The following is a 24,393-nucleotide window of genomic DNA, read 5'->3' as shown; positions in this document are numbered from 1 at the left end:
TTCCAGACAAAGTTAAAGTTGAGCTTGTTTATGGCTTTTATTGATTTGTCTGAGATCGCCATAGAGTAGGCTGGATAAATACATCTTGCTAGAGATTCCATTTTAGTTAAATAAGTTCTTCCAAAAACTGTTAGGTCTCGTTGTACCCAAGAATTCAACTTAGATTTACACTGATTAATTTTTGGGTGTATATTTAATGAGTCACTTGCAGCTGTATCTTTACTTAGGCTAATGCCCCGATATTTTACACAAGATTTTATTGGAATATTATATGCTTCTAAAAGGTTACAATCGTGTATGGCCATAAGTTCACATTTATTACGATTAAGTGTCAAACCAGATGCTTCAGAGAAGAGGTCAATTAAGTTTAATACTACAGGAATTTGTTCAAAATTTTTGAGGAAGATAGTTGTGTCATCAGCAAGTTGACTAATCACAAGCTGTTTACTAAAAATGTTCAATTTTTCTATAATTGAATTTTTAAGCATAATGGCCAGCATTTCAACTGCCATTATGAAAAGGAATGGTGAAATATTGCATCCTAAGCGTGATGTGCTACCAGTTGGAAGTGTCTCTGTACTAGTAGTATCTCTATAGAATGTTTCAATTACATTACAAAATTTAGGTCCAAAGCCATATGCCCGCAGTACTTGAAAAAGAAATTGATGCTCTAGTTGATCAAAGGCCTTATAAAAGTCAAGGAATAGAATGAATCCTTTGTTTTCAATTAAGTCACTATAATTTAATCAATCTAATGTTATTATGTATAGATCTTTTATTCACAAAGCCTGATTGTGTTTCATTAATAATAGTGTCTATTTTCTTTTCAAGTCTGTTAGTATATATGTAAGTTGTTTATGTATATATGTAAGTAGTTTATAATCATTATTAAGAAGTGAGATTGGGCGATAGTTTTCTAGTATTTTTGTATCTTTATCTGGTTTGGGAATTAAAGTGATGATGCCTTGTTTCATGCTTGTTGGTAGAGCTAAATTATCTATGGCCTCATTAAACATTTGAAAGAGTAGGTTTCTGAGTGATTTCCAAAAATGTCTATAGAAGTTACCAGTCAGCCCATCAGGACCTGGAGAAAGATCAAGTTTTAAGCACATACTTGCCTTGTCAAGCTCAGTAAGGTTTATTTCTTTCTCACAGTTTTCTTTAAACTCATCAATTTCTGAGATATGTTGCTTAATTTGTTTCAGAAAGCTTTCAGCTTTTGGAGCCGAATAGGAGGAGGTGTACAGATTTTGGTAGAACTTAGTAATTTCATTTACAATAGATGTTTCATTAAAACATTCTTCACCATTAATCACTAAAGATTTTATTGTTTTACGTTCTTGTCACTTTTTTTCTAATCTGCAAAAACAGGCAGTGTTCTTTTCACCTTCCGTCATCCACTTGGCCCGTGATCTTATGTAGGCTCCTTGAGCTTTCCTTTCGTATATTTTATCTAATTTTTCTTGTAGTTGCAGAAGTCTTATCATTCTCTGATATTAAGGAACCCAGGGTAATGGCAAGTATGTCTTTTATAGTGCGATCTTCTTCCATGTTATTCATCTTTTTGAGTTGCTTACTATAAGAGATTGAGTATTGACGGATTTTATATTTTAAGAATTCCCATTTTTGAGTAAATGATACTAGGGATTCATCTTTTAAAATGGTTTGTATAAGATACTCTATGCCTTGACAGACGTCATTGTGAAATAGTAACCTGGAGTTAAATTTCCAGTACTCATTTTTCCTGACGGACTGTGGGAGAGGTATTACAAATAACTCCACACAGCAGTGATCAGTGAGAGGTGCTGGTAATATTTCACATTTTGAGATTTGATTGGCTATGTCATCACTTACTAGCCAGTAATCAAGCCTGGATTTTGCTGAACCGTTTGGTTTGAACCAAGAGTATTGTCTTTTATCAGGCTGTCTTTGTCTCCATGGGTCTGTAAGATTTAAGGAAACGCAGTAATCCGTTAACATGAGATTAGGGTGAGGAGTGTTATATTTACTGGGATGTCTGTCAAGCCAGTCATCTTTAACCATATTCCAATCTACTCCTAAAACAATGTTTTCTGATGCATATTTAATTTTGAGTTGAAATAGCACTTCCTGTATTTCAGAGAGCAGCTTTCTATTTAGCATAATGCTGCAGTGACCATAAATATTCCCTAGTATTAAAATCGATTCACCAAGTTGAATTACTGTTATAATCCAGTGGCCATTAGCATCAAATTTTGTACTAACTATTTTCCCTTGGCAGTTGTTGAATAAAATTGCTACACCAGCTGATCTTAAAGTACCATGTGAAAAAATCATTTTGTCCCCCCATTGAGACGTCCAAAATTTTTCATCCATTTCATGTGTGTTTCCTGCAATAGAATGCATTGTGCTTGTCTACTTTTGCAGTATAAAAACGGAGCCTCTTTTGACACTATCCCTTAGACCACGAGGATTAATCGGCAATAATTTTAAGTTGCATTTTAGTAGCATTTTTGCTCACACACACACACATTCATACACATATATATAAAAAAACAAAAAGTTGTAGAAGGTAGGTAAAGTTTCTTACTTTAAGTAAGGAGAAACTTTAGGCAGGTCCCTAACAAATGTGGAAATTTGCCCATCTAAAAGTAACATTGTGAATATCAATTGAACGTGTTAGAAATTCCATTAGAACAAACTGGACTAAAATGATTTGAATGTTTTCAAGCTTAAGGTGCTTATATTTTCGTTTTTAGGCTGTAACTATGCGGCCGTCGATGGCTGCAGTGTGGCCTGTAAAAAGCCACCTTATTCTGTGATCTGGCCAGTTTTATTATTGGCCAAAATTTCTCTCGAGATAGCAGATCTTCCTTGATGAAATTCTGGACAAAGCGGACTCCTCGCTCCTTGCAGACTGGTGAATCCTTGGTTGATTTCCAAACTGCATCTCGATGAATTCTTCTTACGAACTGGATGATGACCTGGCGGCTGCGTCCATTCTCCCTTCTTCCGACGCGGTGCACGGAGTCAATCACATTTCCGATGTCAGCCCACTGTGAGAAAATTTTCAGCAGAAGCTCCTCGATTTTCTCCATGATGTTTTCGCCATCTTGTTCTTTGAGACCGGATAGTCGAAGATTCCAGCGTCGTTTGTAACGTTCAACTTCTAGAACCTTTTCTTTCAGAGCAGTGTTTTCTTTTTTCAGCTCTTTGCATTCGCTTTCCAGAGGTTCGACTCTCGACATGCTGGAGTAGCTCGGCAAACATGTTTGACTGATCTTTCACTTGCTCCGTCACTTTCACTTACTTTGCTTTCAACTTTCCTCAGGATTTTCACTATGTCCGCAAACGTGAATTCCATACTGTTTATTTCCACCTCGGTGTTTAATGTCGTCTTCTCTGTGTTTTGTGCCAACCTCTTAGCAGGTGGTTGTTTGGTGGGAGTACTTAATTGTCGTCTGGTTTTGCCCTGGTTGATGGCGTCAATTGGGGTGGCTTTCTCCGGAGATGCGGCGGCAGCGGCGTAGCTATGAAAGGCTAGCGAATGTCCTGCCTTTCCGTTTGCTTTGTCTTTATTTGCACACATAGTTTATATTCACGTACCTTTCTTCACTGGTAAGCTAGACAGTGATTCCGCAGAGTTCACAGCGTTTTGTTTGTCAAAAGAGGACAGTTCTAGTCTAACGTTGGGACCAAAACGTACGGACTCAAAAGTTTGCTTGTGCCCTATCCGCCATCTTGCCCGTCTCCTCTCTTGGAGCACAGGTGCTGGTCATATAATTACAATATCATGAAAAGTTGATTTATTTCAGTAATTCCATTCAAAAAGTGAAACTTGTATAATGCATACATTCATTCCACACATACTGATATATTTCAAGTGTTTATTTCTGTTATTTTTGATGATTATAACTGACAACTAATGAAAATCCCAAATTCAGTATCTCAGAAAATTTGAATATTGTGAAAAGGTTCAACACTGAAGACACCTGGTGTCACACTCTAATCAGCTAATTAACTCAAAACACCTGCAAAGACCTTTAACTGGTCTCTCAGTCTAGTTCTGTAGGCTACACAATCCTGGGGAAGACTGTTGACTTGACATCTTGTCTGGGCTAAAGACAAAAAGGACTGGACTGCCGCTGAGTGGTCCAAAGTTATATTCTCTGATGAAAGTAAATTTTGCATTTCCTTTGGAAATCAAGGTCTCAGAGTCTGGAGGAAGAGAGGAGAGGCACAGAATCCACACTGCTTGAGGTCCAGTGTAAAGTTTCCACAGTCAGTGATGGTTTGGGTGCTGTGTCATCTGCTGGTGTTGGTCCACTGTGTTTTATGAGGTCCAAGGTCAACGCAGCCGTCTACCAGGAAGTTGTAAAGCACTTCATGCTTCCTGCTGCTAACCAACTTTATGGAGATGCAGATTTCATTTTCCAACAGGACTTGGCACCTGCACACAGTGCCAAAGCTACCAGTACCTGGTTTAACGACCATGGTATCCCTGTTCTTAATTGGCCAGCAAACTCGCCTGACCTGTACTGTGAAGCGGAAGAGGAGACACACCAGACTCAACAATGCAGAAGAGCTGAAGGCCACTATCAGAGCAACCTGGGCTCTCATACCACCTGAGCAGTGCCACAGACTGATCGACTCCATGTCACGCCGCACTGCTGCAGTAATTCAGGCAAAAGGAGCCCCAACTACGTATTGAGTGCTGTATGTGCTCATACTTTTTATGTTCATACTTTTCAGTTGGCCAACATTTCTAAAATTCTTGTTTTTGTATTGTTCTTAACGCTTCCCTGACCGAGAGGGAACAATCCAACCTTTTCCAACAGAAGACTATGATCTCATCCCAGTGGCTTCACATTTTGCCTCAAACCTGCCCAGTCCACACTCGAGGTCACTGTCTGATGAAGCCAACAAAACCACACCATCAGCAAAAAGCAGAGATATAATCCTGATGTCACCCAGCTTTACATAATCCAGGCCCTAAATACGCCTTAGAATCCTGTCTCTGAGTATCAAAAACAGGATTGGTGACAACCTTTTACCTGGATGGGAGGTGACGAGCAGAGTTCTGTTGTCTAGTGTCTCAACAGGCTTCTGGAAACCACACAAAGCCTCAACCAGCTGCAGCTCCATGTTCATGATCAGATCTGCTCCTTTCCTGGTGATATGAACCCACACACGAAAACAAGGGTCAGTTTATTCTTATCTTAATGTAAACTCCTTCCCAGCACAGTACTTCCACTTTTCAGAGAATTACGAGAACACTGACAAATACCTGGCTGTCACGTCACACTATATGAATAAATTATAACCTAAAAGCACAGTGAATGTCCCAATTGGGTTTTTGTACAGTGAAAGGAAATTTAGGACCCGTTCCTCTGTCGTAGACCGAACAGTCCACCCCCAAAAAAATCTGCGCATGTCTTGTTTCGGACCACAGCAGCACATCCGAGACAAAGTCTCTTCACCCAAAGCAATCAAATGGATTAATGGGATTATTGACCATCAGATGATGAAGGTAAAACCTCTTAAATCATTCTAAAGTCAGTTTTAAGCAGAAACGAGGCCATTTTAAGAAAAAACGATAAGAAATTCTGTGACACTTTAAAATGTCCAACACGCAGTGAACGCATCAGCTAGCAGCTCGTTCAGCTCTTTGATCGCTTCCGCTGCCTTTTATGATGAAATGATGCTGAATTTATGTCAAAATGACTGTTGTACTAAAGCTTCAGATATGTCACTGGGATAGATGATGACTGGTGTGCAGTTTGAAGCAGATACAAGGTGTAAATCCGTGAACCGTGTCATCAGGGGGGAACCGATTTTTAGGGGGACTGTTCAGTCTGCAACACCTCACCTTAGGTAAAACAAACAAAAAACCACACATGGTCCCAACGTATGTAAAAAAAAAAAGGTTTCAGCAGATACAAATAAAAAATTGGGGGCCACTTCTAATACAGTACTGTTTATCCTTTTTTGTATATGTTACCAGTGGCTCCCATTCTTTTGTACTTAATTTGTTCGGTGAGAACAGTTTACAGCTGGCAGTCAATGGATGCAGCGCTTACTTAGTGCACGTCCCACAGCTCCTACAGTGAACACTGCTGGACTTCCCAGTATCCTGTGAGAGTGGCCATTTTGCCTGAAAACATGCTTTGTTACCCCTGTCCCCAGTTTTAAGTGTTGTTAAAGGCCTGGTGCTGAACCATGCATGTCATCATTTAACTCAATAGGAAAAAACAAAACAAAAAAACAAGTAATAGATAAAAGTTTTGGCCAAATGTCAGCTCTAAGATATGAAATCAAATGTCCGACTATTACATCAAATACCATTTCTGGATCATTTTAATGATGCCTATGAAAGTAAAAAACAACAATAACAACCCCACAGCAACAACCCTTTAGTTAAAAAAAATACTTCCTGCTTCTTTTAAAGCCTTTATACAATGAGAAGATGTGAAAACTACACCTATGTCGTAAAAATACAGAGGAGTGTAGGTCTAAATGTGTAAATATATATATTTGTATTGAACCGTATGGTACGCATGCAACGGTTCGGTGTGCAGTATGATTATACACGTGTGCATATTTGTTACCATGAGTTGCTGACATTTCATTGTATTTTTACAGACTGCGACCTCCAGTTTCATGATCTGTGCAGGAAGGCGGGGTCTTTCTTCCCCTTCAGTGCAGGAGGCGTGGCCACACACCCCAGCCTGCTGTGTCAGAGTTCAACAGAGGAAAACACCCAGCTTCTGAAGTGAATGACCAGATTATTTAACCCAGAAACACTGGAAGCATTAATGGATTAATTGTAGTCGCTATCTCAGCGTGCGCAATGAATCATGGGTACACAGCTGCTCTCCAGTTCCAACTGCATTTTCATACAAACACCGTCCCTGCACGTTACACAGTTTGCAAAGAACAATTACACTGTACACTGGTCATGCTTTGGACAAAATTCAAACCCCAGTCATCAAATGCTTTGGTCTTAAAGTGGCATTGTGCTGCACTTAACAACAACAGCAATCACTTGTTCGAGATGAGGAGGCAATTTATCAATTATCCATTCATGCCTCCTCGCTACACACAGAAAGAGTTATAATGCAGGAGTAAGTGTGAGGCTAAAAAGCTACTCCATTCCACATACTGAAAAGGGCCACATTGTCACAATTTCTGGACGTGCAGGTAACTCCTCGAACCAAAAAGTATGAAATAAAGTTATTACCGGGTAAAACATGGATGTTCGCGTTCATCCAGCACAATGATGATGTCGCCTGGCTCAAGTCCTGGTTCCTGGTCTCCTTCTCCATGGAACACTATCTTTTGGCCATCTTTCATTCCTGTTGACAGTTTAATATAATAATAATAATAATAATAATAAGTAGATGGTGACCTTTTTTGGGGGGGGGGGGGGGGGGGGGTTGCCACTTTTCGTGTCTTGGACAAGTAAAATTTTCTATCATCAACAAGCCAGCTGCAAATGTAACCAAGAAGAGAGACAGAATGTGAGGTTTAAATCCCCTTCAGGGCTCAATTTGAGATACATTGCACTGGAAGAGTGGAAATATGTCGTCTCAGTTTTACTCCCAAGTAAAACTGTATCTAATTACACACTCTTGTCTGTGTGGTAACAGCAGCTGAGGTGAAACTCAAACTGCACTGAAAACAGCCATGCTTCCTACCTTTTAGCAGGTTATTTAATTTTTTTTTTTTTTTTTCCACATTAGGGAGGCTGTTATGATGGCCTAGTTTCATTTGCAGGAAACTTCTATGATTAGACCTATTCTGACTATGGCAGATGCAGAAATTCTGATCCATACTACTGTGTATTCTAACTGACTACTCTATTGTTTTATTTCCCAAATCACCACTCAAGAGTCTGAGATGTCTGCAGATAGTACAGTATACTGCTGCTAGAGGAGATTCAATCACATTACACCTTGTTCTGGCTTCACTGTAAGAGCAGATTTCAAGGTTTTCAGGACATACTCGTATAATGGACTTTTCAGGAGTTTATTTGTCTTCTCATACGCTGCAGCTGAAGGATACAGGCATGCCCTATATCACGTTTAAAAATCATTAGTCTTGCTGATCTGTACATCTCGCTGACCCCAAACTGGAATAAGAGGATTTAGAAAATGGATGGATAGCCTGTACGTTTAAGTGTTCTTAAGGATGATGTTTTGCCGATACTCCACGTAATGTGGAGTTGAATCAGGAAGGGCATTCTTGCAAGTGGGTTATCATAGCTCTGAATGCTTTGCCTCATAAATAACACCGTATCATGCATGGCGGGTTACACTTGGTTTATTTTACGTTGTTATTTTGTCAGCATAGACTGGTTACGGAATCTCTCGCCTGTATAAATTAAAAAATTTGACTTTAAATGTGTTAGTGTGCCAAATGTATTGTTTTTATGGTTGTGTTCCTGTTTTTATTTTTTGAAAATTTAAGAAACATATTAAGGTGGGGGCATCCGGTGTCCAACTTGTGCCAAATCAACATACAGATCCATCTCAGATCTTCTGTGACAACCCAGAGTAAAAACAAGGTAGAAATCAAAGGACTTATGCATTACTTTTGTTTTACTGTTGTTCTGATATTATGCAATTTTCCCACCCCCAATTTAAAGTGTTATATCAATAAATAATTCCCTCATGGTTTGCATGATCTGTTGGTGCCACTGAAACTCCTTCACATGAATGCAGCATGTTTCACACCAGGCAACTGCGCTGCTGATGACAAAGTGTCATTTGGGGTATAAAACTTCATGACTCTTTAATGTGAGCTGTGAGATGGTTTTGCCGTGACAGATGGACAGCGCCTTGTAATGTTGGCCCCAGTGCAGTGCCTGATTCAGAGCTGCTCATTTGTGGACAGCCACCTTTTGTTTTACAATGCATCCAGAGAAGTATGTGCTTCATTTTTTCCACATTTTGCTATGTTACAGCCTTATTCCAAAATGGAGCAAATGAATTTTTCCCCTCAAAATTCTCCTCACATCACCCCATAATGACAACATGGTTTTAATTTAAATTTTTGCAAATATATTAAAAATTTTAAAAACGAGGAAAACGCATGCACATAAGTATTCACACCCTTTGCTCAGTACTTTGTTGATGCACCTTTGGCAGCAATTACAACCTCACGCCTTCTTCTATATGATGCCACAAGCTTGGTGCACCCATCTTTGGGCAGTTTTGCCCATTCCTCTTTGCGGGACCTCTCAAGCTCCAACAGGTTGCATGGGAAGCATCTTGACTGTGTGCTTGGGTCATTGTCCTGCTGAAAGATGAACCGTTGGCCCAGTCTGAGGTCAAGAGTGCTCTGGGGCAGGTTTTGATCCAGGAAGTCTCTGTACACTGCTCTATTCATCTTTCTCTCAATCCTGACTAGTCTCCTAGTTCCTGCTGCTGGAAAACTTCCCCACAGCATGATACTACCACCACCATGCTTCACTGTAGGGATGGTGCCTGGTTTCCCCCAAACATGATGCCTGGCATTCACACCAAAGAGCTCAATCTTAGTCTCATCAGACCAGAGAATTTTGTTTCTCATGGTCTGAGAGTCCTTCAGGTGTCTTTTGCCAAACTCCAAGGGGGCTGCCATGTGCCTTTTACAAAGGAGTGGCTTCCGTCTGGCCACTGTACCATACAGGCTTGATTGGCAGTGTTGCCACAGTAACTTATTTACTGTACTGATTCCTCAATTTTAAAAGTAACTAAGTTAGATTACAAGTTACATTCAGCAGCTGCTGACCATACCCCCCCCACCCACCCACCCCCGCCACAGCAACATGAAAATGATAAAAGACGTTTTGCTTGTACTCACTTTACTGGAAGTGCATTAACGTAAACAATGCATATCCTGACATCTTAAATTGAATTTAAATACTATTTCCCGAAAAGAAGTTTTTGTAAAACATGAAATAAAGTCAGTCTTTCCTGACTTCAGTGAAGACAAAGCAAATTAAAATGTGTGAAATACCAAGTATTACAATACTTTTGGAGTGCACTGTACATATGATTTCTTTTATTTTTAATAAATTAGCAAAAATCTAAAAACTTTTTCACACTGTCATTATGTTGTGAGTGTTGGGAGTAGAATTTTGAGGGATTTCACCCATTTTTGGAATAGGGTTGTAACATTAAAAAAAATGTTGAAAAAGTGCAGTGCTGTGAGTACTTTCTGGATGCACGGTATCTGTGTCCTGTTCACATTATTACTCTGCTGTGGAAATGAATGTCTTTTCGTTTGCACAGTAACAGCGTGCACACACAAACACGAACTTCTGTTCCTGTGCATTTTTACGTCGCAGCTCTTTGTGTCAGACAGCACTCTTTGCTGTTTGATAAAGACATTTATTCATATATATTTGCATGAAGTGAGCATGGCCACTAATTGTATTTTATCTGGAGCCCAACTTGAGGAAAAGTTCAAAATAGTAACGCCATCATGATCACTCGTATAAAGAATGCTTTAGTGTGACCCGACTCAGTTTTAAAGGCATGGTGAAAGTGATCAAGCCCTGTTCAGAAGTTTCCACCTGATATTGTTTATCGTGATATACTGATGAGGCAATATATCGTCCAGCAAAATTTGTTATTGTGACAGGCCTAAATATACCTACTCATTCGTAAAAGCAATATAATTTACCTTTTTCTGTGAATTTTCTTTTAACCAATGATCAAGCCTTGTAGGACTACAGTAAGCTTATGGGTGATTCTTTAACTACGGGCACTATTGGCCTTGTAAATGTAATTTCCACCACACCATTGCCTTACAATATAAAGTGCCTTGGGGCAACTGTTTGTTGTGATTTGGCGCTATATACATGTGCTCTGATGTCACTGTTTATCTCCATAGAAACTACCCAAACAATCTTTCATACAAACTGTTTAGGGACATTACAGTGTTGTGGTGGAAATTACGGCAATAGTGTGGGACAACTACATTTTGTTTAAAAAAAAAAAATCACAACAGTTGTATGACACTGAATACCCCAATTATGTTTTGATTATTTTACTGATATTTTATTGAGATATTTTTAAACATTAGAAAAAACGTTTCTTTACCATTCATTTTTATCATTGAAGATCAAAAGTCTGGGTGCGGGACAAGCACAAAACGGCAATATTTGCATATAATGATGCTGAAAAAAGGTGAAAAAGTCATCACAGACTACTAGAACAAATTTCTTAACACACTTTCATTGTAAAGATAACTATAAAAGTGTGAAATTTCCCCTTTTTTTCTGTTTTTCATACAATATGATCAAAGGACATAATAAGTGCCCGTAGTCTAAGAATCACCCTTACACAAAGAATTAGCACAGCAATATAGTGAGAATGGAATTTTTTTTTCCCCCTTGGAGGAATTATCTTAAAGCCAAAAGACCCAGGAAATGTCACACAAATGGGGTATTGAGACAACCAAAAACCTTAACGGCAGCCTCCAGACATTTATTAATTTATTTGAAACTCCTGATTCTCCCATGAGCAGGTGTGCAGGCACAGCATATGAAGTGGACAGCATATGTGAGAGAAACCATGACAGAAGGCGGTGACAGACCAAGAACTGACATGTGGGCACTCTTTGGCTTTTACAAGAATGCTGAGGGAAAGCTAGTACAAAATGAAAACCTTGAATACAAATCACACAGGAAAAAAGTTGCCATTTAGTACCTTCTAACAATACCATGATGATACTGATAACTGTAATAATTTTGGACAATATAATCATAATATGAAATTTGCATATGGTTCTCTTGAGCAGGGATGGACAAACAAGACATGAAGGACCAAGAGTTAGCAGGTCTTCTTTCTAACCAATCTCCTGACAGGGGTCAAATTAGTGCGTGCATGTGCTAGTTTGTGCACGTATTATTCGAGCGATGCACGTAATTTTATACTGCACTGGCACTGGTGCAAGTAACTTTATCCAAGTTTTATCAACTATAAGCACCAGTAGAATGAACCGATAAAGGAATAAATAAGGAAAAAAACAATTTCCAGAGTGTTGTCTTCATCTTCCCTGCTTTTTATGACTCTCACACGGAGCGAGTTGCTGTGCTCTATTTGTTGTGGAAAGCTGACAAATGTCATCAGCGACGCCGTTCCTGGGTTCACAACATCCTCATGAGACGTTCCCAATTTGGGGAGTTTTATTATTTGCTGCAGGAGCTCCAGTCTGAGGACCTCCTGTCCCGTTCGTGCGCGCACATGTAAACAAAGAAAAAAAAAAAAAACTGTCTGCTATTGTGGTTCCTCGCTCTCTTTCCCCTCAAACTCTCTCATCATTGTGTTATAAACCAGTCACCATTTGTTTTATTATGCATCTGTGTAGTTAATAATATTATCTTCATGGACGATTAGTTTGCGTGCGCACGTGAAAAAAAAAAAAGTCTGCCGCTGCGGTTCCTCGCTCTCTCTCCCCTCAAACTCTGTCATAATTGTGTTATAAACCAGTCACCATTTGTTTTATTATACATCTGTGTAGTTAATAAATAAAATAATCTTCATGGACGATTCCTTCGCGCGCGTACATGAAAAAAAAAAAAAAAAAAAAAAACAACTGTCTGCCACTGCTGCTGCTCTCCCCTCAAACTCTCCCCAGAGAGGAAGAGTCTGACACATCAGAGGAGGAGTTTCAAGGTTGATGTAAGACTGGCTTTTGGTTGTGCAAGTAACTTTTTTTGGTGCAAGTATTTTTTTTTGTTACTAGCACCAGTGCAAGTAGGTTAAAAAAATGTATTTCGACCCCTGCCTGAGCATGCTGTTTGGTCTTTCATGTGACATTTGCTCATCTGTGCATTTTAATGATGGGAGGAAAACAGCTACACTGATAATGTTTGAAGTAGGTGTGACATTTCTCTAATCAGTGTAACTCTTGAATGACTGGCTGGGTGATCAATGGGTGCCTGTGACGATTGATTACGGATAGTTAGCTAAAATGCTTTTAAGCACGCTAGTCCTCTACTTCTGCTATTGTTATCAGAATTTAAAATCAACCCTTCGATTAGAATAACACCTGCCCAGATTACTAACAGGAGAAGAGTAAGACTAAGGTAGTCAGATATGACACTTTGTCAAAAGAAATTAAAATGGGTACAAGTGTAAACTGAATTAAAAAGCCACTTCTGATTTTTATTCATAAATGTCACTCAGTAAGTATAAATGCAGTCAGTTTGGTCTTAAAAACTTCAACACAGGTTTCATGCTCACCCTTGTCAATGTGGACTTCTAAGATCTTCTTCTGGCGCAGGATTTTCCGTCCTGCACAGGCTTTACAGCGGTCTTTGTGACTGATACGCTGCCCTTGGCCCTGACAGCTGTGGCACACTGTAGATAACTGTTCCACCATACCTGGTATGAGCTGGTGCACACGGACCTGCATGCCTGTGCCACGGCAAGACATGCACATCTGTGCAGCTCCTTTGCGACTTCCCCGACCTGACAAAGAAATATCAAATAAAATAATAGGGTTTGACATATGCCTGAGGAATAACAAACATGCTGTGAGCCAAGGAGAATTAGGTTACAGTGCAGTCATTGACACCTGCGCTGGAAAACTTGCCTGAATGAAGAAAAAAAAAAAACCATCCAGTTATAATTTGTGAATAGAAACATTTTGCTGTGACATATACCTTCACATCTCTCGCAAACGACATTCTTCTGGAGAGCAAGTTTCCGTGTAGCTCCTTTATAAAGATCTTCCAAGGTTACAGTAATCGAATGAACAACATTCTTTCCTGGGATGGGACAAAACAGAGAATTTTTAACCTTTAACAAAATACTGACTTTTTTTTTTTTTTAAAGCTGGCCCTGCAACTTACGAAAAAATACTGTATCATCATCTATGGGCACAAGATGGCACCAACTACGCACATACGTATAGGGGAAACTGGGGCACAGTGGATCACAAATGTTTTGTGGCAGCATAAACACATTATGCATAGGCTGAGGTCATTCTATTCTGGATTTAATACAGCAAGTTATTGTTTATAAGGCTGTGTTATTTATTTCTCCCCAACTGTAATTTACAGGCATTTAAAATCAATTTTTAAATTTTTGATTCACTGTGCCCCAGACACTAATTCACGGGGCACAGTGAATCAACTTAGAATATAATGAAAAACACATGATTATAAAGATTTCTTCAAAATTATTAAATATTTGCTGATGCATAAACAAACTATAATCCAGCAAACCAGCTATGTAATGTGTGAGTGTCTAATATAGTGATATAAGTCCTTTAGAAACTATTATAAATACAACTGTCATAATTTCTGTTCAAAAGTGAAAACAGTTGCTTATATACACAAATTATAGAAATAATTCATGGAAAAATAAATGTACAAGCTTCAACAAGTAATATTTGCCATCCACTTGATACTGGGGCTTAATAAATCACTTTCTACACTGATTCACTGTGCCCCAATTCGCTGTGCATGTGACATATGAGTCATGTTATCAAATATAATCTGGAGAAGACATAACACATGCTCATCAGTTGGATGGGGTAGTCTTCTAATACTTTTTTGGGCCACCTTCCCTCTGTTGTGAGAAATAAATACAAAGACACTGACATCCACAAAATTTACTTTTGACAGGAAAAACTGACTTCACTTGCCACTTAGTTTTACCCTTAATGTATCCCCCAAAAAACACTAATTTATAAGGGGGATGTCTTTATGCATAAAAATATAGCATAACTGCTGCAAATATATATGCAGTTTTGCAGATCTAGCTACTGATTCACTGTGCCCCTTGATTCATCGTGCCCCGGTTTCCCCTACTGATCTCAAAGAGATGATATGATATAAACAGAGCAGAAGGTGGCAGTAATGCACCATTAAGATGGACGTCAACTGCCCTAAAACAAGAAGCTCTGAATGAGAACAATGCACCATGTCTTAGTAAATGAGTGAAATCAAAATCATGCTCTCATACTGTAAGACCACACTTGAATAAAAAGAGGGAATCTACAGTGCATCCAGAAAGTACTCACGGTGCTGCACTTATTCCACGTTACAGCCTATGTTACAGCGTTCTTCCAAAATGGATGAAATTCATTTTTCCCCCCTCAAAATTCTACACACAATACCCCATAATGATAATGTGACAAAAGTTTTTTTTCCTGAGTTTTGTAAATTAATTAAAAATAAAGAACTAAGGAAACATGTACATAAGTATTCACAGGCTTTGCCATGAAATGGCAAATGATAAATGGACTGCATTTATATAGCGCTTTTCCATCTGCACTCAAAGCGCTTTATAATAATGCCTCACATTCACCCCTATGTCAGGGTGCTGCCATGCAAGGCGCTCATGACACACCGGCTGGGACTTGAACCAAGGATCCTCTGGTCTCAAACTCAACGCTTAACCACTAGACCATCACCTCCCCTCAAGCTCAAAATTGGGGTCAGGTACATACAGTTTCCACTGATCATCCTTGAGATGATCAGATGATTGGAGTCCACCTGGGGAAAACTCAGCTGATTGGACAGGATTTGGAAAGGCACACACCTGTATACATATAAGGCCCCACAGTTGACAGTGCATGTCAGAGCACAAAGTCAAAGGAATTAATTGTCTCTAGACCTCCGTGACAGAACTGTCCCGAGGCACAAATCTGGGGAAGAGTACAGACACATTTCTGCTGCTTTGAAGGTCCCAATGAGCCAAGTGGTCTCCATCATCCATAAACGGAAGGTTGGATCCACCAGGACTCTTCCTAGGGCTGGCTGCCCATCTAAACTGAGTGATTGGGGGAGAAGGACCTTAGTCAGGGATATGACCAAGAACCCAATGGCTCCTCTGTCACAGCTCCAGGATTCCTCTGTGGAGAGAGGAGAACCTTCCAGGACAACCATTTCTGCAGCAATCCACCAATCAGGCCTATATGGTAGAGTGGCCAGACAGAAGCCACTCCTTAGTAAAAGGCACATAGCAACCTGCCTGGAGTTTGCCAAAAGGCCAATGAAGGATTCTCAAACCATGCAAAACAAAATGTTTTGGTCTGATGAAAGAAAGAATTGAACTCTTGGCATGAATGCCAGGTGTCAGGTTTGAAGGGAACCAGGCACCATCCCTACAGTGAAACATGGTGGTGACAGCATCATGATAAGTGGATGTTTTTCAGAGGCAGGAACTGGGAGACTAGTCAGGATTGAGGGAAAGATGAATGCAGCAACGTACAGAGACATCCTGGATGGAAACTTGCTCCATAGCACTTTTGACCACAAACTACAGCAACTGTCCATCTCTCAGCAAGACAATGACCCTAAGTACACAGCCAAGATATCAAAGGATTGGCTTCAGGACAACTCTGTGAATGTCCTTGAGTGGCCCAGCCAGAGCCCAGACCTGAATCTGACTGAACATCTCTGGAGAGATCTGAAAATGACTGTGCACCGATGCTCCTCATTCAACCTGACAGGGCTTGAGAAGTGCTGCAAGGTGCGACAAAGAGGACTGGGCAAAACTGCCCAAAGATAGGTGCGCCAAGTTTGTGGCATCATATTCAAGAAGACCTGAGGCTGTAATTGCTGCCAAAAGTGCATCAAAAAAGTATTGAGCAAAAAAAAAAAAAAAAGGGGGGGGGGGGGGGGGGTTGGTTTATTCTATTTTGGAATAAGGCTGTAACACAAAATGTGAAAAAAGTGAAGCACTGTGAATAAGTTCTAGATGCACTGTAGGCTAATGCAAGGCTAAATATGATGTTTTAAAAATATATAGAAGTTTTAAAATATATAATTGCATTTAGTGAAGTAAATCTGCACCTGTTTAGCTCTTTGGACCCTGTCACACCTTGATGATTTTGCCCATGTATGCTGACCGTTGTAAAAGCGCTGCCATACCCGGGCACACGTCTAATAAATTATGCAGCTGTCACACCATGACAATTTTACCAGTGTATGCTGACAGCCCCATTTCCACCGAGTGGTTTGGGTCAGTACTGTACGGTATGTGTCGGAACAGTTAAGCCTGGTTTGGTTTGCTTTTCCACCGCCGGTAGAACCCTTTTGTTTGGTAGGTGGAACAATTAAATATTGACAAGCACGTCATCGAGCACACATACGCTGTCACGCAGTGTCTCTTCTCCAAGGAAGCAACACAGAGTAATTTGAAATGGTTTTATTTTTGTCTTGGTGGATCATGGGATTTATTTTCATCACATGCAGAATGCCGAAGAATCGATTGATCATGCCTGTGGTAAACCCTGACGCTAATGAATGAGGCGCTGTGACTCAGCTGTTAAAATAAGTTAATTATCTTGTGGTGTGAAGAGCCGCGGTTTTCTGGTTCAGGCTGAGAAACGCATCTGGAGCAGAAATACCAAAGAGGGGCTTCTTTTAAAATGCTACGTTTCTTCAGCCACAACAAGGAATTAAAGTATTTTCAAATATCGTTTTCCAATATCATGACGTTGATTTCATCAGGCTGTGATAATGAATCTGACTCAAACGAACAGGTAAAATTAAGACTTTACTCTGTGTGTGAATGGTTTTAATACTTGAAACAGTTTGTATGAGGACTGCAGCTTTGAGCCAATCAATGGGCAGCATCAATGGACGTATTTCGACTTATGAGTAACTTACAAGAAACATGTCAACAATCGCATGATTTAACTACAATTTATGGTCCAAGTATGCGGGATGTATGAAACATACACTGGTACATGTCGAAAATATTGTGCATGCCCAACATTTTTCTAGGTAATTAGCGCATTATGACATATCAGCGTGCTGTTAACTTACCCATAACTTACAGGGCTTGACATAAACCAATTTGCCCCACGGGGCCAGTAGAATTTAGAAGTTAGTGGCCCACAGTGTAGGAGCACTGGCCCATGGTTTTGCATGCGAGAGTTCATGATATTCCACCTTGAAATCCTGCAAATAAAAACTGCCTATATAATATAAACCAATCCAGAAGAAAAAACATAAAATAGTCTATGGACCATGAAGTAAAAAAAAAAAAAAAAAAAAAATTGAATTTAACAGAGGGCATTTTGGCTAACTCACAGTCAGAAATGTAACTCGCTCAGTGTGTGAGAGTCATAAAACGCAGAAGATGAAGACAACACACTGAATTGTTTTTTTTTCCTTATTTATTCCTTTATTGGTTCATTCTACTGGTGCTTATAGTGGATAAAACTGGGATAAAGTTACTTGCACCAGTGCTAGTGAAGTATAAAATTACGTGCACCACTTGAATAATATGCGCACAAACATGCACGTACCATTACGAGCCCTGCCAACCGAAGATGCCAGATGTGCTCTGTGGTGCGAGACCAAAACAAACAAAGAAGAAGACCAAAACAAACATGACGGACTCAGTGAAGTTTGATGACACGGAGATGTGAAGAAATTCGACTTTGCTGCCGCAAAATATGTAAAATAAAATATATAAAATAAATAGAATTTTGCGTATTTTTGTAGTGGCCCAAGTGGGCATTCATTTGATGAATTGTACTGGCTCGTCGTGGCCCAAAAGTGGGACAAATCGGCACCGGGTCAGGGGGCAAATGGCTATGTCGAGCCCTGAACGTATTAGACGTACGCCAGAGTATGCCAACATTTTTAATACGGTCGGCATACGCTGGCTAAATCATCAAGATGTGACAGGGATGTTTCATCTGTTCAATGGCAACAAAAAGCAGTTTACTTGGAAATTCTTTGTGCTTCATACAAAAAATGTAATTATTCACATGCACCTGGTAATGTGATTTTTGTTTTTAAAGGCGCCTTGTGGAACAGTAAGAAATACTGATGCAAATATCCACACATTTCAAGAATGTGCCAACTAACTTAAAAGCATTTAAAGTGTGTAGAATAATGGGCTTTATTCTGAAGTCAAGAATGTGGGAAAACTAACATAAGACTGAGATGTCACATTTTATAATCCAATTACCACTAGTCTTTAGCGTACTTCTATGAAAGTACTCGGAACTGAAGCCATTTACTTTCATTAGCAGGGTAAAAGAAGAAAGAGACACACGCAGCTGACATGAACAGACAAGATACGAGTGGCAACTGAGACGTTTTGAGCCTGACCAAGAAAAAGTAGGGCGTGGTTCTCCAAATGATACAAAATCACTCTCCTGCATTACAAATCCAAAGGATCCTAAGCAATATGATTCATTTCATTTTATGGTAATTATTTGGTATCAGAAGGTACTTAAATCAGAAGGTACTCATTAAAAGCATGGTACCAGGACACTCATAATAAAAAAATATTTTTTATTAAATATATATGGTTGTAACAAAAACAGCAGTGTTCCAACTTGTACTTGTTTAGCCAACCACACACACACACACACACACACACACACACACACACACACACACACACACACACACACACACACCCCTTAGTACTAATTAGTAGTAATCATTTGGGTAAGTTGTTTCATTTCCCATTTACGAGGCGTATTAGATAAGAAACCGACACTTTTTTTTTTTAAACTATATGGATTTGAATGACGTGCGATTACACCAATCATGCTTGAACCCTCGTGCGCATGCGTGAGTTTTTTCACGCGTGTCGGTGACGTCATTTCCCTGTGGGCAGGCCTTGAGTGAGATGTGGTCCCGCCCTCTCGGCTGAATTCCTTTGTTTCACACGCTGCTCGAGACGGCGCGCGTTGCTTTATCAAAATTTTTTCTGGACCTGTGAGGAATATCCGAGTGGACACTATTCGAGAAATTAAGATGGTTTTCGGTGAAAAGTTTAACGGCTGATGAGAGATTATGGGGTGTTTCTGTCGCTGTAAGGACTTCCCATGGAGCGGGACGTCGCGCAGCGCTTCCAGGCGCCGTCGTCGGCCTGTTTCGACCTGAAAACATCCTAATTTAAGGCTTAATTCACCTAGGACGTCGTGAGAGAACGGAGAAGATTCAGAAGAGGCAGGCATGAGGACTTTACGCGGACATTCCACTGTTTAAGGACATTTTGTAATGAAAGACGTGCGCGCAAATTCGCAGAGTCGTTTCCGTGATGACTCGGCGAATCTGTGTGCGCCGCGACAGGAAAAACACCTCCGTGTTGAAAACCATTTGTAAAATTCAGGCGGCTTTTGATGGCTTTCAACAAGTGAGTAAGTGAGAAATTGTTTAACAGCTTGGGCATGTTCCAACTTGCCCGTTAAGGTTTCCAACGGAGGTGTTTTTCCTGTCGCGACCCCCCGCAGTCGGGTCCGGCCCGACATGCGACTCTGCCCGCACGTTCTTTCATTACAAAATGTCCGTTAACAATGGAATGTCCGAATAAACTCCTCATGCCGACTTCTTCTGAAAGTTCTCTGTTCTCTGACGACTTACTGGGTCAACAGAGCCTGAAATGTGGAAGTTTTCAACTTGAAATGGCGAGACGACACCGCCTCGAAGCGCAGATCGCCGTCAGGCGCCATGGGCCGTCCTTAAAGCGACACTTACAGACCAAAATCTCTCATCAGCCGTTAAACTTTTTACCGAAAACCAGCTGAATTTATCGAATGGTGTCCACTCAGTTGTGCCTTACAGCTTTTGAAAAAATTTTTATCAAACAAAGCAGCAGTCTCTGAGCCATTCCTAAACAATGAAAAATCGACGAGAGGGTGGGCCACTCCTCACTCAAAGACTGCCCATAGGCGAATGACGTAACCGACAGGCGTGAAAAAAACTCTCGCATGCCCACGAGGGTTCAAGCATGTCTGATGTAATCACACGTGATTCAAATCCATATGGTTTTTGAAAAAAACAATAAGGTCGGATACTTTTCTAACAGACCTCGTATTTCTATACCTTTTCTCTCTCGATGCCTTCTACCACCTCCTCCAAAAAACAAGTCAAAGATGTCCATGGGAGATGCAAAACTACCACCACCACCACTTCCTCCTTCCTTTATAGCCTTTTCTCCTCCTCGGTCATATAGTTCTCTCTTCTTAGCATCTGACAAGACCTCATACGCCTGAGATATCTGTTTGAACTGCAAACAAAAGAAAGATGTTTTTGTTTTTTAATCACAGAATAGTATCTCTTCAGCCATCATACCTTTATAACGAAATTTGTCATTTAAATGTAATAGCCCCACCCTCCATGTGTGAGACCAGTTCTCAAGAGAGGTCAAATCAGTCTGAAGCCTATGAGCATCAACTGGTGACCTGATAGGCGGATACAGGACACAGTCATCAGCAAAAAGCCGAATGGGAGATGTTATACCCTCTCCTATATCACTGATGTACAACAACAATAGGAGACAGCCAGAGGTAAATGAAATGTCAAATTAGCTGGCTGTTCTAAATAAATAAACAATTATGAAACTACTTATGTACTGTGCTATATTTTTTGGTGGCATATGCCCTAAGAAATTAAATCACAAAATGGAGAAATAAGTTTGATTTTATCTGCTACTGATAAATGCTCAGAGATGTGACCCTGTCAGAAAAGTCAGTGTCTTCATGTGAGGGACTGTCACCTCAGATCTACAGTATTCACTGAAAGAAATGGGAAAGCCAGAAGATTTTGCAGCTCAAAATTTGTGTTTTTGTGGACTTTGATGGTGAATACGTCAGAATGGTGAATGGGTGTGATTTGGGAGCTTTCATCATACCCAGCTGTGGTCTTTATTAGTTGTGCAGTTTTCCCACGGATAAGATGTTTGAGGCAGAAGTGGAAGTGTTTTGTACATGCCTCTCACAAAGAGTGGAGAATTGCAGCCAAGCACAGCGTGAGAAATGCACCTCAAACACTACTTGGAACCAGATTCATGGAGATAGAAGAATTTTATCAGTGTGTTTAAAGGTGGGAACATGAAGACTTTGAGAGAAAGTGACTGCTCTTACAATCTTAACCTGAGAGATGCGCCATGGACATCTGACCCGCCCCAAGCCGTGTCACAGTGTTAGCTGCTTGCTGGATAAATGACTGCAAATGGACATATGACAGATGGACACAGCTGTTGTGGAGTCATCTGTTCATTGGTTTTGGTGTCACGTTTGTCCTCTGTGGGTCCGTCTCCCGAATCTTGTGGGTGTTCACGTGCACATGCTGTTGTCTGCATGTGTGTGTTTGTGTGCACCTGCTGTCTGTGTGTGAGATGGTGTTTGCATTCCTGCTTCGTGTCCGTGTCTGGATGTGAGTCTTTCGCGGTCATCTGCCGTTTGTGCAAGTGTATGGGTGACCATGTGTCTGCCTTCCTGTTTCATGTCAGAGTCTGATGTGAGCCCCGTGCATGTGAAAGTGTGTGTGGGCACGCGCGCTCCTGGCCATACTGGTCTGGCGTTTGTCATGTGGGTCCCGTATGTGTATATGTCTGTGTGTTACTTATGTGGGTCTGGTGTGTTTCTCTCCAGTGTCTTTCACTCATGTGCGTCTCGTGTCAGTGTGTGGAGGTGGGCGTGACCCCGCTATCGGTCTCTGTGTTCCGTCTGCTGTCCAAGCTTCCTCACCATCCTCAGTTCCTTATGTGGGTACTTGTATATTGTCTTTTGGTTCACTGGTTAATCGCTGTTGAGAGTTTATCAGTTATCATGTGGTTTTACTATTCTGTTGTGTTGTATTTTATGTTCCTTTAGTTCTCACGTGCCTTAGTCATTTCCTGTCCGTAGTTAACTGCACCTGTTAAGTCTCAGGCTTAAAACCTCATCTGTATGTCTTTGCATTTGCCGGGCAATTACCATTATGTTGGTCTGCTCATGTATAGTGTCTTCTCTTGATCTGTATGTTTTGCTACGTGTGTAAGTGTGTGTTTTCGCACACCGGGTTGTCATTCTGTCATTAATTTTATTATCCCCAAACACACCTGCTGGTTATTGTCTGCCCCATGTTTTTTTTTTGTGTTGGACTTTTTTATGTGCACATACCTAGAAAAGCCATTTGTCCTTTTTTTCCCTCCTAGATTATTAAAGTACTTTGGTTTTTGCACACTCCGTTTAGTGTCCTGGCTGCCTGCTTACTTGGGGTTCCACTCTGTCTCTGATCTAGCCCAGATCATAACACGACAATCAGATTTTTACTGACCGTCATGTGTTCCTAAAATCTGGATTTTTTTTAAAGGAGATAATGACTTTGGAATCGGAGCAGGTGTGATTCTGCATAGCTGCTGTGCGCCAACACAGGAGGAGCAAACAGATCTAACTTCAAGCAGTCAACAGCTTTCACATTCAGGCGATACTGTAATTTCGCATTTTTACCGTAATTTCCGGACTACAAAGCACACCTGAATATTAGCCGCACCCACCAATTTTAAAAAGAAAAAAGAACTTGTACATAAATAGGCCGCACTTGTCTATAAGTCTCCATGTTGTAACATGAGATATTTACACAGAGAGATGTTAGAAAGATTTTTTAACTTTTAATTAAATACATACCGTAAATTCCCCCCCCCCTCACGAAGTGTTACACATAAATATTGACGAGCACGTCATCCAGGGCATGCACGGTGTCTCTGCTCAACACAGAGAACTGAGCAATTTAAACCTTTTCTTGAGATTTCATCGCATGCAGCCAGAGTTGGATGGAGTCTGTGGTAAATGAGACCTTAATGAGGCGCCGTGACCTTTGCAACTTGTTACACAAAGACAGAGAACCAGTTTGGAACAGTGGGGGCAGAAGGCTCCACTAACTGATCTGATGGCACAACTCTGGCGTAAAGTGCTGGAGAGGGACTTCTGTTCACTAAAACTAACAGCTAAGACCTTATATTTACACTATGTGTGAATTTACACAGCATGAGGAACGCAGCTTTCAGGAAAGCATCAATTGACGTATTTTGACTTATGAAAAAGCCTGTAAAAATCCATAAATTAGCCGCATCATTGTAACCATGCTGTCTGGCCCAGTAACATGGCACACAATGATTCCTGAAAGAAAGGAAAAGGTAAAGAAAAAAAAAGTCTCAATTCGTTAAGAAAAGGTGGACGAAAGAGCTTTATCACCTAACAGCCTGGGAAGCAAGAGCGCAAAAGGGACGAAAGAGGAACTTAACAAAACCGAAGCTAACGATCTCGACGCTTTAAATGAAATGTGCCTGGAGAGACAGATGGAGCAGTGTGTGTCTGCATGAGTTCCAGAACTCAGTGCTGGGACGGAGCTCATAGCGCCTGAGTCCTGGAGAAATGGCAAACAGAAGCTGTGGAGATCTGTGTGCACGTCAGTGGACCACCTGCCCTGGTTCCTCGTCCAGAACAAAAGCGGGATCATCTCCATCATCAGAATGCTCACTGTCTGTCGACAGGCTGCGCGCTCCGTCTTGCTCCATTTAAAAAAAAAGTGTGCAGTGGTCACTGCTGTATCACTGTATTACGTTACTAAGCTATATATATTGATTTAGAACAGAAAACTGTCAAAAGAGGGAATAAATATAAGTGTAAAGATGATTGAATATATCAGAGCAGTAAATTGATCAGTGC

General features: G+C 40.5%; 1 protein-coding gene and 1 long non-coding RNA gene across 3 annotated transcripts in view; one reads left to right on the top strand and one right to left on the bottom strand.

Moving 5' to 3' along the window:
* Positions 1-24,393, bottom strand: part of dnaja1 (DnaJ heat shock protein family (Hsp40) member A1) — a 49,144-nt gene that overhangs the window by 14,207 nt on the left and 10,544 nt on the right. For both annotated transcript variants that reach the window (XM_034188141.1, XM_034188142.1), the window contains exons 3-7: positions 20,786-20,969; positions 13,640-13,744; positions 13,218-13,445; positions 7,220-7,334; positions 5,034-5,149 (exon numbers count right to left, since the gene is read on the bottom strand). In XM_034188141.1, the coding sequence (XP_034044032.1) occupies positions 5,034-5,149; positions 7,220-7,334; positions 13,218-13,445; positions 13,640-13,744; positions 20,786-20,969 (748 nt within the window). The remainder of the gene's footprint in view (positions 1-5,033; positions 5,150-7,219; positions 7,335-13,217; positions 13,446-13,639; positions 13,745-20,785; positions 20,970-24,393) is intronic.
* On the top strand, positions 245-7,545 carry LOC117526137. Its single transcript, XR_004565218.1, has 3 exons — positions 245-328; positions 6,109-6,114; positions 7,535-7,545. It is a non-coding gene; the product is annotated as an uncharacterized LOC117526137 (long non-coding RNA).

The sequence above is a fragment of the Thalassophryne amazonica genome, chromosome 15 (genome assembly GCF_902500255.1).
Source record: "Thalassophryne amazonica chromosome 15, fThaAma1.1, whole genome shotgun sequence".
In the NCBI taxonomy this organism is placed as follows: Eukaryota; Metazoa; Chordata; class Actinopteri; order Batrachoidiformes; family Batrachoididae; genus Thalassophryne; species Thalassophryne amazonica.
Note: the sequence above shows the minus strand (reverse complement) of the source record. Positions and strands in the feature narration are given on the sequence as shown.